Source organism: Nicotiana tomentosiformis, chromosome 5 (genome assembly GCF_000390325.3).
Source record: "Nicotiana tomentosiformis chromosome 5, ASM39032v3, whole genome shotgun sequence".
Taxonomy (NCBI): domain Eukaryota; kingdom Viridiplantae; phylum Streptophyta; class Magnoliopsida; order Solanales; family Solanaceae; genus Nicotiana; species Nicotiana tomentosiformis.
In genome coordinates this window covers 6547655-6561633 of record NC_090816.1, presented here as the reverse complement: position 1 = coordinate 6561633, position 13979 = coordinate 6547655, and the positions used below count along the sequence as shown (strand labels likewise).

At 44.2% G+C, this 13979-nt stretch overlaps 1 protein-coding gene across 1 annotated transcript; it reads right to left on the bottom strand.

Moving 5' to 3' along the window:
- Positions 1–5753: 5753 nt before the first annotated feature.
- Positions 5754–8458, bottom strand: LOC138891878 (uncharacterized). The gene is made up of 5 exons (XM_070175560.1): positions 8116–8458; positions 7526–8020; positions 7167–7367; positions 6103–6185; positions 5754–6044 (listed from the first exon to the last, which is right to left on the bottom strand). The coding sequence occupies exons 1-5, from the start codon at positions 8456–8458 to the stop codon at positions 5754–5756; spliced, it is 1413 nt and encodes a 470-aa protein (XP_070031661.1).
- Between the last annotated feature and the right edge of the window lie 5521 nt (positions 8459–13979).

Sequence of the window (13979 nt, the reverse complement as noted above, 5' to 3'; positions counted from 1 at the left end):
CTTTCAGAAGCTCAAGACAGCTTTGACTACAACCCTAGTATAAGTATTGCCTACAGGTTCGGGGTCCTACACTATCTATTATGATGCCTCGAGGATTGGACTTGGAGCGGTATTTGATGCAGGATGGTAGGGTGATTGCCTATGCGTCTAGACAATTGAAGGTACATGAGAAGAATTATCTGGTCCACGATCTCGAGTTAGCAGCTATTATTCACGCCCTAAAGATCTGGCGTCATTATTTGTACGGTGTTCCTTGTGAGATCTACACTGATCACCAGAGTTTGCAGCACTTTCTCAGGCAGAAGGACCTTAATTTGTGTCAGCGGAGGTGGTTAGAGCTACTTAGAGACTATGACATCACTATATTGTACCACTCGGGGAAGGCCAATGTAGTGGCCGACGCCTTGAGTCGCCGGGCAGAGAGTTTGGGGAGTTTGGCATATCTTCCGGCAGCTGAGAGGCCCTTAGCCTTGGATGTTCAGGCCTTAGCCAACTAGTTTGTGAGATTGGATATTTCAGAGCCTAGCCGGGTATTAGCTTGTGTGGTTGCTCGATATTCTCTTTATGACCATATCAGGGAGCCATAGTATGATGATCCTCATCTTCTAGTTCTTCAGGACAGGGTTCAGCGAGGTGATGCCAGAGATGTGACTATTGGTGATGATGGTGTGATGAGGATGTAGGGCCGGATTAGTGTGCCCAATGTAGATAGGCTTCGGGAGTTGATCCTCGAGGAGGCCCACAGCTCACGGTACTCCATTCATCCCTGTGCCGCAAAGATGTGCCAGGATTTGAGACAGCACTACTGGTGAAGGAGGATAAAGAATGATATAGTTGGGTTTGTGTCCAAGTGTCTCAACTGTCAGCAGGTCAAATATGAGCACCGGGTGGATTACTTCAGAGGTTGGAGATCCCGAAGTGGAAGTGGGAGCGGATCACCATGGACTTTGTAGTTGGACTTCCACGGACTTTGAAAACGTTTGATGCTATTTGAGTGATCGTGGATCGGCTGACCAAGTCAGCTCATTTTATTCCAGTGTTGACCACTTATTCTTCTGAGAGGTTGGCTGAAATTTACATCAAAGAGATTGTCCTCCTTCATGGTATTCTAGTATCCATCATTTCAGACAGAGGTACATAGTTCACATCACGATTTTGGAGAGTCGTACAGCAGGAGTTGGGTACTAGGGTGGAGCTGAGCACAACCTTTCACCCTCAGACGGATGGGAAGTCCGAGCGCACGATTCAGATTCTTGAGGATATGCTATATGCCTGTGTGATGGAGTTCGGAGGGCCATGGGACCAATATTTGCCACTTGTAGAGATTGCTTACAACAATAGTTACCAGTCCAGCATCCAGATGGCACCGTATGAGGCTTTGTATGGTAGGCGGTGTCGATCCCCAGTGGAATGGTTTGAGCAGGGCGAGGCCCGATTGTTGGGTACGGATTTGGTCTAGGATGCCCTGGATAAGGTGAAGGTAATTCAGGAGAGACTTCGTACAGCCCAGTCCAGGCAGAAAAGTTATGAGACCGGAAGGTTCGTGATTTGGCATTTATGGTTGGTGAGCGGGTCTTGCTTCAGATATCGCCTATGAAGGGCATCATGAGGTTCGGGAAGAAGGGCAAGCTGAGCCCGAGGTTCATTGGTCCTTTTGAAATATTGCGGCGAGTTGGGGAGGATGCTTATGAGCTTGCCTTGCCTCCCAGCCTAGCAGAAGTTCATCCAGTATTCCACGTGTCTATGCTCCGAAAGTATCACGGTGATCCGACTTATGTATTGGATTTCAGCTCAGTACAGTTGGACAAGAATCTATCTTATGTTGAGGAGCCAGTAGCCATTTTGGACAGGCAGGTCAGATAGCTCAGGTCAAAGAATATTGCTTCAGTAAAGGTCCAGTGGAGGGGTCAGCCGGTCGAGGAGGTGACTTGGGAGACCGAATAGGATATGCGCAGCCAGTACCCTTATCTTTTCACAGTTTCAAGTATGTCTTTATACACGTTCGAGGACGAACGATTGTTTTAAGAGGGGGAGGATGTAACAACCCAGCCGGTTGTTTTGAGAATTAGAGCCATGATCCCCTAATATCTGCTTTCCCCACATTTGTTTCTTCTTTTGGGATTTACCGGAGTGATTGGTTATGGAATTCGAGAAGTTTTGGGACACTTAGTCCTAGTTGTGAGTTAAGCCTTAGAAATTAGACCGTAGTCGGAACTGTGTGAAGACGGATCCGGAATGGAATTTCGTCGACTCCATTAGCTCCGTTGAGTGATTTTGAGCTTAGGACCGCATCCGGAATGTGTTTTGGAGGTCGGTAGTAAATTTAGGCTTGAATTGGCGAAAGTTAGTTTTTTGGCCATTTCGGCCGATAGTGGAAATTTTGATATCGAGCCCGGAATGGAATTCCGAAAGTGGCTGTAGGGTCGTAGTGTCATTTGTGACCTGTGTGAAAACTTTGAGGTCATTCAGACTAGATTTGATATGGTTCGGCGTCGTTGGTAAAATTTGGAAAATTCTATATTCTTAGGCTTGAATCCGTGCTTAATTCATGATTTTGGTGTTGTTCGATATGGTTTGAAGGCTCGACTAAGTTAGTATGGTGTTATAGGTTTGGTTGAGGTCCCGGGGGCCTCGGGTGTGTTTCTGATGCTTAACGAAATGAAATTGGACTTAGGAAAATTTGGTGCCTTTGTTGGTTCTGGTGTTTTCGCACTTGCGGAAGGGAGGCCACATGTGCGAGAGCCGCTGGTGCGGAGGAAGTGCGCAGATGTGGAACTGTTGGGGCTGGTGATGGAGCACAGGTGCGCAAGTTTGACCGCACCTGCGAGCTCGTAGGTGTGCATGGGAAGCTCGCAAATGCAGAAATGGACTTGTCAAGCTGGGCTCGCAGGTGCGGCTGGTTGTTCGTAGAAGCAGAACCGCAGATGCGGCCCGGGGGTCGTAGGTGCGAACCCAGCCCAAGTAAGTGGACTACGCACCTGCGATGGGTTTGTCCACAAGTTCATGACCGCAGATGCGGTCCTAGGTCCGCAGGTGCGGAAATCGCTGGGTTGAAGAGACAGATTCGAGGGTTCATTCCTCATTTTTCACCAATTTGAATTTTAGCTCGGGAGAAGGAGATTTTGCAAGGGTTTTGAAGAGAAAATCAGTGGGTAACAATTCTTAACTCTAATTCGTGTATATTTCATTAATCTATTGTTGTTTTCCCTCGTCTAATTAAGGAATTTGAGGGTAGAAGTTTGGAAATGGGGGGAAAGGTTCCCCAATTGAAAATCTAGGTTTTGAATGGGAATTTGACGTCGGATTTAGATGACTTTTGTTCAAGTGAACTCGTGAGTGAATGGGTGTTCATAATTTGTAATTTTTACCCGATTCCGAGACGTGGGCCCGGGGGAGACGTTTTGGACGATTTTCCTAATTTTACGTTTTAGCTTCGAATTAATTAGTTAAATTAGTCACTTGTAGTTATATTTATATTATGCAATTAATTTGAATAGATTCAGGCCATTTGGAGTCGGATACTCGTGGCAAGAACGTGATATCAAGTTGATTTGAGCGGTCCAGGTAAGTGTCTTGCCTAACCTTGTGTTGGGGACTTTCCCCTTAGGATGTTTGATATTAATTGATGTGTAGGCGCCCTGTACGTGAGGTGACGAGTACGTACACGGGCTATTATTGCAAAAATCCCGTTTTTCCTTTCTAAATCATAAAGTGTTTTCTCTTATTAAATTACACTAATATGTTTAAATTGTTTAGCTTAGATTAGAGAAGCATGCTTACGTGTTTTAACTGCCTATTTGTCATTCTGTGCGCCATGCTTTGTTAAGTCCCTACTTTCCTTATATGTGTTCAGTGTAAACTGTATAACTCGATGCCATACTTTTCATTTCATCTTGCGTTGCATATTTAAATTGAGACTACAGACGTATTCTTGGAGATCCCCCTGTCTTGCATATTTATTTTGGGACTACGGACGTATTCCGGGAGATCCCCCTGTCTTGCATATTTAAATTGGGACTACGGACGTATTCCGGGAGATCCCCCTGTCTTGCATATTTATTTTGGGACTACGGACGTATTCTGGGAGATCCCCCTGCACTGCATACTTACTTTGAAACTACGGACGTATTACAGGCGATCCCCATGTACTGCATATTCATTCGGAACTACGGGACGGTATCCCGGGAGATTCCTCATTGTCTTTACCTTGTTCTGAGCCGAGGGCTCCCTTAACTGTTAAATATTTGAGAATTTCTTTAAGTGTGTTACCATAAACTTTACTTATATCTTTTACTGTTTAATGTATTATATTTACTCCGGTAGGACCTTGACCTGACCTTGTCACTACTCGACTGAGGTTAGGCTTCGCACTTACTGGGTACCATTGTGGTGTACTCATGCCCTTTTCTGCACATATTTTCGTGGGCAGATCCAGGTGCGAGCTATCAGCCTCGGGGTTAGTGCGTGCTGCTGATTTTAGGAAACTTTCAGGTACTTCTGCTTGCATCCGCAGATCCTCAGAGTCCCCTTCTACTCCCTCGCCTAGAGATTTTCTTTATTATCTTCAGACTTTTGTATAGAGCTAAATAGATTATAGCAGCTTGTGACATAGTGATATTCCGGGTCTGGGAAATTATTTTGTATATGCCGAGTGGTACTACTTTTGGTTATTCACAATATGTTGTTTATCTTTGAAATGTTGTATTTTCTTTACATTTTTTTATAATATTAGGCTTACCTAGTCGTAAAGACTAGGTGCCATCACGACACCTTACGGAGGGTTAATTTGGGGCGTGATACCGCGTAACTCTTCTGTCTGGACTGTGCTGCACGAAGTTGTTCCTGAATCAACCTCACCTTTTTCAAGGCATCCTTCACCAAATCAATACCGTATAACTTAGCCTCGCCAGGCTCAAACCACCCGATTGGAGAACGCCGCCACCGACCATATAAAGCCTCGAAAGGAGCCATCTCGATGCTAGACGGGTAGCTGTTGTTGTAAGCAAACTCAGCCAAAGGAAAGAATCAATCCCACTGCCCTTCAAAGTCAATCACACATGCTCTAAGCATGTCCTCCAATATATGAACTGTCCGCTCTGTCTGACCGTCGATCTACGGATGAAATATTGTGTGAGCTCTACGCGGGTCCCCAACTCACTCTGTACCGCTCTCCAGAAATGTGAAGTAAACTGAGGACCTCTGTCTGAAATGATGGAAACGGGAAGACCGTGTAGCCGAACTATATCATGGATATAAATCTGGGCCAGTGTCTCTGAAGTATATGTAGTCATCACAGGAATGAAGTGTGCCAACTTGGTCAATCTGTCTACAATGACCCAAACTGCATCAAACTTCCACAAAGTCTGCAGCAACCCAACTACGAAGTCCATAGTGATGTGCTCCCACTTCCACTCGGGTATAATCATCTGCTGGAGTAGGCCTCCTGGCCTCTGGTGCTCATACATAACCTGCTGGCAATTCAAGCATCTAGCTACATACTAAACTATGTCTTTCTTCATCCGCCGCCACCAATAATATTGCCTCAGGTCGCGATACATCTTCGTAGCACATGGGTGAATGGAATATCGCAAAATGTGCACCTCCTCTAGGATCCTCTCCCTCAGGCCATCGACATTAGGAACACATAGACGACCCTGGCGTCACAGAACACCATCCTCGCCAACAGAAACCTCCTTGGCACTACCCTGTAGTACCGTCTCTCTGAGAACCAATAGGTGCAGAGCATCAAACTATCAAGCCTTGATCTGCTCCAATAGTGAAGACTGGGCAACGACGGAAGCAAGAACTCGGCTGGGCTCTGAAATATCCAACCACACAAGTCTTTTAGCCAGGGACTGAATGTCCAAGGCTAGTGGCCTCTCCTCTTCTGAAATGAATGTCAAGCAACCCATACTCTCTGCCTTCCATCTCAAGGCATCCGCGACTATATTCGCCTTGCCCGGATGATAAAGAATGGTTATGTCATAATCCCTCAGTAACTCAAGCCATCTATGTTGCCTCAAATTAAGATCCCTTTGCTTGAACTAATGCTGCAAGCTGTGATGATTAGTGTAAACCTCGCATGATACCCCATATAGATACGTGCACATGATAATTCTTCTCATGAGGCTTCAACTGACTTGAAGCATATGTAATAACTCGCCCCTCCTGCATTAATACACAACCTAAGCCAATGCGTGAAACGTCGCAATACACAGTATACATCCCCGAATTGGAAGGCAACACAAGGACTGGTGCTATGGTCAAAGCTGTCTTGAGCTTCTGAAAGCTCGCCTCACAATCATCGGACCAACGAAACTGAGCACCCTTCTGGGTCAATCTAGTCAAAGGTGTTGCAACAGATGAGAAGCCCTCCACGAACCGGCAATAATACCTTGCTAACCCCAAGAAACTCCTGATCTCAGTCGCCGAAGTAGGATGAGGCCAACTCTGAACTGTGTCGATCTTCTTGGGATCCACCTTAATGCCCTCTCCTGATACCACATGCCCCAAGAATGCCACAGAATCTAACCAAAACTCACACTTGGAGAACTTAGCATATAGCTTCTGTTCCCGTAAGGTCTGAAGCACCAACCTCAAATGTCGCTCGTGCTCCTCCATGGTACGTGAGTAAATAAAGATGTCATCAATGAAGACAATAACAAAGGAATCAATATAAGGCCTGAACACCCTATTTATCAAATCCATAAACACCGCTGGGGCATTGGTCAAGCCGAAGGACATCACTAGAAACTCATAATGGCCATATCTAGTACGGAAGGCAATCTTCGGAAAATCTGAGTCCCGAATCTTCAACTGATGATACTCCGATCTCAAGTCAATCTTAGAAAACACCCTAGCAACCTGCAACTAGTCAAACAAATCATCAATACGCGGCAATGGGTACTTGTTCTTAATGGTGACTTTGTTCAACTGGCGGTAATCAATGCACATCCACATAGTCCCATCTTTCTTCTTCACAAATAATACTGGTACATCCCAAGGTGATACACTCGGCCTGACGAACCCCTTTGCTAGCAACTCCTCAAGCTTATCCTTCAACTCCTTCAATTCTTTCGGAGCCATTCGGTACGATGGGATAGATATAGGCTGAGTGCCTGGAGCCAAGTCAATACAGAAATTAATATCATGATCTGGTAGCATACCTGGGAGGTCAGAGGGAAACACATCGCCGAACTCCCGAACTATTAGCACTGAATCAATCGTCAGAGACTCTACGGTAGTATCCCGAATATAGGCTAGATAAGCCAAGCAACCCTTCTTGATCATGTGTCGAGCCTTCATAAAAGATATAACCCGACTAGATGTACTGACAGATGAACCCTTCCACTCCAACCTCGACAACTCTGACATTGCTAAGGTAACAGTCTTAGCATGTCAATCAAGTATGGCGTGATATGGAGATAGCCAATTCATGCCCAAGATGACCTCAAAATCGGCCATACCAAGCAACAGAAGATCCTCTCTAGTCTCGTACCCACAGAATGTAACCACACATGAGTACCTAAGGACTCGTGAGGAATATCCAGAAAATGAGCAAACAAGGATGACACATACGAATAGGTAGATCCTGGATCAAATAATACTGAAGCATCCCTGCCACGGACAGAGATAATACCTGTGATCACGGCATCTAAGGCCTCTGCATCTAGCATGGCCGGAAAAGCATAAAATCTGGCTGGAGCGCCACCTAGCTGGCCTCCGCCTCTGGAACGGCCTCTACCCGCCTGCCCTCCGCCTCTGAGCGGCCTGACGGTCGGTACGACTACTGGAGCTGTAATCATGGGTTGTTGGCCCTGCTGCACTGCTTTGCCCCGGAGCCTAGGGCAAAACCTCCGCACATGACTAAGATCCCCGCACTCAAAACAACCTCTCGGCGCGGTGATCTGCTGCCCTGAAGTCTGACCCTGATGGCCTGAATACCCATCAGAAGAACCCTGAATAGCAGGTGGGTGATATGAACTCTCTGGCATGGCACTGAAGTAAGCACTAGAAGAACCTTGATGACCGAAGTACCCACTAGAAAGACCTTGAATAGTGATGAGCGATATGAACTCTCTGGCATAGCGCTGAAATAGGGTCGCACTGGAGCACCTTGTGGAGGCGGCGGTGCTAGATATGGGGGACTACTGGGCTGACCCCTCCTGAACTGACCTCTGCCCCCAGCTGGGGCACCTCTGAACTCCCCGGAGTAACGGACCCTCTTTTCCTGCTGCATCTTCTCCCTACCCCTCTGACGATAGCCCTCGATCCTCCGAGCAATCTCCACTACTAACCGGTAGGATGTCTCCATCTCCACACCTTGGGCCATACTCGCCTGAATAACTGAGTGCAATCCCGCAGCAAACCTCTGCACCTGCTCCGCCTCAGCAGGGAGTATCATGAGTGTATGGCGGTACAGCTTAGAAAACCTCGCCTCATAATCAGTCACGGACATCTGACCCTACTGGAGCTGCTCAAACTGGAATCGCAGCTCTTCCCTCTGAGAGGGTGGAATATACTTGTCCAAGAATAGGCGCGTGAATTGGTCCCAAGTCATGGGAGGAGAATATGCTGGTCTACCAAGAAGATAAGACTGCCACCACCTACGTGCTCTGCCCTCCAACTGGAAGGTAGTAAAATCCACCCCGTGAGACTCCAATATCCTCATGTTGTCAGTTTGTCCATGCACCTATCAATAAATTCCTGAGGATCCTCATGTCGCTCACCCCCAAAGACCGGAGGGTAAAGCCTAGTCCATCTATCCAAAAGCTTCTGCGGCTCGCCGGCCGCAGCTAGTCTAGGCTCAGGTACAACTGCTGCGACTGGCTGGGCCCCGCCTACGGGGAGAGTTCCTGAGGTATGGTATATAGTGGCTGCATGCCTAGAAGCCTGAGCGGTAAGGGTCTGTTCTCCCCCTCCCGCCTGAGATGTGGCCGGGTCTATTGGAAGTAAACTGGCCTGGGCTCTGTTGCGGGTACCTCACCCTGCTCCTCAACTTTAGGATCCTCCAATGGATCCGTTGGTGGTGCAACTAGTGCAACTCTAGTATTTCCTCGCCCCTACCTCGGATTAGTGCCCTCCCCCGGCCTCTACCTCTGCCTCTAGAAATAGGGAGCAGCCCCTCACGTGTCTAGAACATCTGTTGCGCGCGTTCTCACCGTCTGTGAGAGAATAAGAGGAATAAACTTAGTATACCATCAACTTCACGATAGGAGATGAATAAAGAGTAGTTTTCCTAACATCCTATAGTCTCTCGAAGATAAGTACGGACGTCTCCGCACCTATCCGCAAGACTCTATTAGACATTCCCATAACATGTAAGACCTACGTGAACCTAGTGCTCTAATACCATATTGTCACGACCCAATTCCATCTTAGGTCGTGATGGCGTCTAGTACCATTGCTAGACAAGCCAACAATGAATAACCTAATGATTTCTCATTTTAACGATTTTTCCCACGTAGTGAATCTTTTTCTTTTACTTAAAAGATTTAATGAAAATCGATTTAAATTATTAAATGAAAACAACGAGAAACATTAATAACCGTAAGAACAAAACCCAAAATCACAAGTCTACTAATACGTGCCAAGATCTAGTGTCACAAGTATACGGACAACCTAGTAGAATATACAAAAGATATCTATTCTAATGCCTGAAAAGGAATAGACAGAAACAAAATAAAAAGGGGGACTCTGGCATGCTGCTGAACGGCTCGGAAGGGCAGCTCACCGTAGAATCTCGAACCCAGATCAAGAATGCGCGCCAGATGATATCCAGATGCACCTGCCTCAGATCCTGCACAGTTAAGTACAGAAGTGTAGCGTGAGTACATAAAACAACATGTACCTAGTAAGTATCCCACCTAACCTCGAAGAAGTAGTGACGAGGGGTTGACTTGACACTTATTAAGGCTAATGATAATGAATTTAAAATTATAACTGGGCATAGATTACAATAAATATACTAAAACTCAAGAGTAAGTGATGGCAAATACCCTTTTTCACAATTATTAATCCCGAATTTTATCTTCTATTTAAACATTGGAGCAATATCAGTTATGAGTATAAAATCCAAAAATTATTCATGCGCAAATAATGCCGAGGACGTACGGCCCGAACCAACATAACGATATTTAAATTGTGCACTGCCGATGGTCGAACGGCGCGAACCATAGATGCATCTGTTTAATCTACCGAGGCGCTCGGCCCGCTCCACTAATAGAAAACACTTAAAGAAACACAAGTTTTTCAATAGCAGTCAAGTGTAATATCCATACCCTCAAATAAGTGAAACTTATCCCTTTGGGATCCTCTTACAATTTTTGGAAATTATGATTTAAGCAATTCAATTGACAAGTAAAGGTGCAATTATTTCAAGTACGGCATGATGGGAGTCCTAGACTACCCGGACTTTAGCATAAGTAGTAGCCACGCACGAACTCTCATCACTTAGTACGTACGTAGCCCCCCATAAATAGTCACATATATTAGTTAATTCGCCTATGGGGAAATTTTCCTCTTACAAGGTTAAAAAGGAGACTTACCTCGTCTCAAAGCCCACTTCCCGATTCAAGAACGTGCTCAAACCTCCAAATTTGGTGCTAAACGACTCGAAACTAGTCAAACATTATATAAATTAATCAATTTATGCTCAAAAGTTCATACCCCCACTATTAAAGCAATTACCCAACCTTAAATGCAAGATTCCTAAAATTCACCCCCAGGCCCCGATTCCAGAAATTTTCGAAGAAAGTTGTTACCCATACCCGTAGGAACATAAATATATGGTTTTCACTAAGTTCCACAATCATTTTCGTAGTAAAATCACATTTTAATCAAAACCTAGGTTTTTCATTTAAACCCATGATTTCTACAAATTTTCATGTTAAAATCTACCCATAATCTATGTATTAAACTCACATTAAGTAGAAATTACTTACCTCACAAACCTAGGTACCTTCCTTCAAAGCTCTCAAATCGCCCAAGAGTGAGAGAAAATGTGATAAAAATGGCCTGAGTCCATATTAATTGATCCCTCACTGCCCAGCGACTTTCGCACCTGCAGTGCCTTGGCCGCATCTACGGTCTCCCACCTGCGGCAAATGCCTCGCAGGTGCGCTTTTCCCTCACCTGGCCAGTCTCCACATCTGCGGACAGAAGGGGCCACTTCTGTGTGCCTAGTCGCACCTGCGACCAAAGCTCTTGCACATGCGGTCGCGCAGGTGCACCCAATCTTTCGCATCTGCGATTCCCGGGCTGCCCTTGATCTCTCGCTTTTGCGGCTCGTGGCTCGCACCTACGAGCCTGCACGTGTGGCTGGCCAAGCGCAGGTGCGATTATGACAGATCTGGGAGCTTTAGTTGTGGCTCCATGCTCCGATTGACACTCGGGGCCCCCGGGGCCCCGCCCGAATATACCAACAAGTTTAGCATCATAAAACAGACTCGCTCGAACACTCGGAATGCTCAAAACAACATTAAAACAGAGAATCACACCCCAAAACCAATTGAATCGAACTTATGAACTTCAAATTCTTCTATTCACTCAAAATGTGCTGAAACGTGCTTAGACTACTCGGATTGACACCAAATTTTGCGTGCAGGTCTTAAATGATATTACGGAGCTATTCCCAGTCTTGGAATTCCATTTGGACATCGATGATACCAAAACCCGCTCCAAACCAAATTTAAAGAATTTCTAAAACCTACAAAGAGCCAACTTTCACTATTTGGCGTCAAGATGCCCCCGGGTCATCCAAATCCCGATCTAAACATGCGCCCAAGTCCAAAATCATCATACTAACCTATTGGAACCGTCAAATCTCGATTCCGAGGTCATTTACTCAAAATATTGACCGAAGTCAAACTTAGCCTTTTTATGCCAACATAAGGAACCAAGTGTTCCGATTTCAACCCGAACCCTTTCAAATCCCAAACCAACCATCCCCGCAAGTCATAAAATAGTAAAAGCACGTACGGGAAGTCTTATTTAGGGGAACGAGGTTCTAGAAAGCAAAATGACTGATCGAGTCGTTACACATAACTTCTTGTACCCAACTCCAACTACCAAATGTTTACATTTATACAAACTAGATACAAAGGGCTACAACTTTCATATTTTCTTTATCGCCCAACTCCTTATAGATTGCGAGATATAAGCTCCCAAAGTTAGCCCTGTGCAGCAAAAATTTCTGGCGATGCACACTGTTGTAGCCAAAATCTACAGTACTAGCTTCAGTCAATCGATCATAACTTTTTGTATAAATTTCTTAATGATGAATGGTTTATTATTCTGGAAACTATAATCAGAGGTCTACAACTTTTATGTTTTGATAATTTCCAGATTCCTTATAGATTTTGAGATATAAGCTTCCAAAGTCAACTTTGTGCATTAGAAATTTCGCACATTGCTGTAAAAAAAACAAGCATTTAAAAATGATCTGAAACCACTCCGAAATTCACCTGAGGCCCTCGGTACCTCTACATAATACACCAAAAAGTCCTATAACATTATACAAACTTAGTTGAAACCTCAAATCACATAAAACAATGCTAAAACCACGACTCATACCCCAATTCAAGCTTAAGGAACTTAAGAATTTTCAACTTTTACATTTGATGCCGAAACCTATCAAATCAATTCCGATTGACCTCAAATTTTGTACACAAGTCATAAATTACACAATGGGTAAATGAAAATTTTCAGAACTGGATTCTGAATCCGATATCAAAAAGTCAACTCCCTGGTCAAACTTCCCAAAAATTCAACATTTTGCCATTTCAAGCAAAATTTCACTACGGACTTCCAAATAATTTTCTGGACACGCTCTTAAGTCCAAAATCACTATACGAAACTATTGGAATCATCAAAACTCTATTTCGAGGTCGTTTACACATAATTCACCATCCGGTCAGTTATTTCAACTTAAGTTTCCAAAACAAGAATTGTTCTTTCAATTAAATCATGAATCATCCGAAAACCAAACTTGACCACCCTCGCAAGTCATAATATACATTTCAAAGTTGCTCGAGACCTTAAGCTACCGAACGGAATGTAAATTCTTAAAATGACAAGTCGGGTGGTTACATCATCCCCCTCTTAAAACATACGTTCGTCCTCGAATGTGCCAAGAATTATTCTGAGGACATTAAATTTCTGAGTGTATTATTACACACATACTCACGGGTGATTCTACATCACCACAATTTAGCATGGGTTCGACAACACCATCTCAGCTGAGATTATTTCTTTTATCCTCATTTATAAACTTTAATGTCAACTTCTTACACTCTAATTCATTTCAAAAGGTCTTATTATCACATCAACACACAGTATTAGTTTCAACCAGCTATAGCAACTCGTGCCTACGCACACATCAACGTATGCCCATAACCACATATTTGGTCATAATAGTTGTTTATAATTAATACCAGCATCCTCAATTAATCTCATATTAACTAAAATCTCATTTCAAATTTTTGCAACACTGACAGCAACACGCGAGGCATGAAGACCTCATAATTATTTATCCGAATTAACGAGTTGCATTTAACGCCACCTGGGCACTCACCTCGTAAGCTAAAACTCAATATTCACAGTACGAATATGGCTAAATATGCACAATAACACATAAAAGAATTTTCAAATAAGCCTAGCAGGCATGACTCCCTATTAATACTATAGTACAATTTAAATTTCACAAAGGGAGAATTTAAACACATAAAATTTTTACCACAAGGACCTCATCCTTATATAACTTCCACCGCGACTTGTAGCCCGGTTTAAATATTTCACATCATATAAAAATTGTGAGGATCTCGTCCTCAACTCTGCATCACAAGTATTTTGCACAGTGTGCCAATTGAAATTTTCCATTCCCTTTCTTTTTTTTCTTTTTTTTTTAATAAATTCTGTGAAACAATTTCACAACACAAAATGAACCCCCATACTGGTAGGGCATATAATTCAAAACTTTT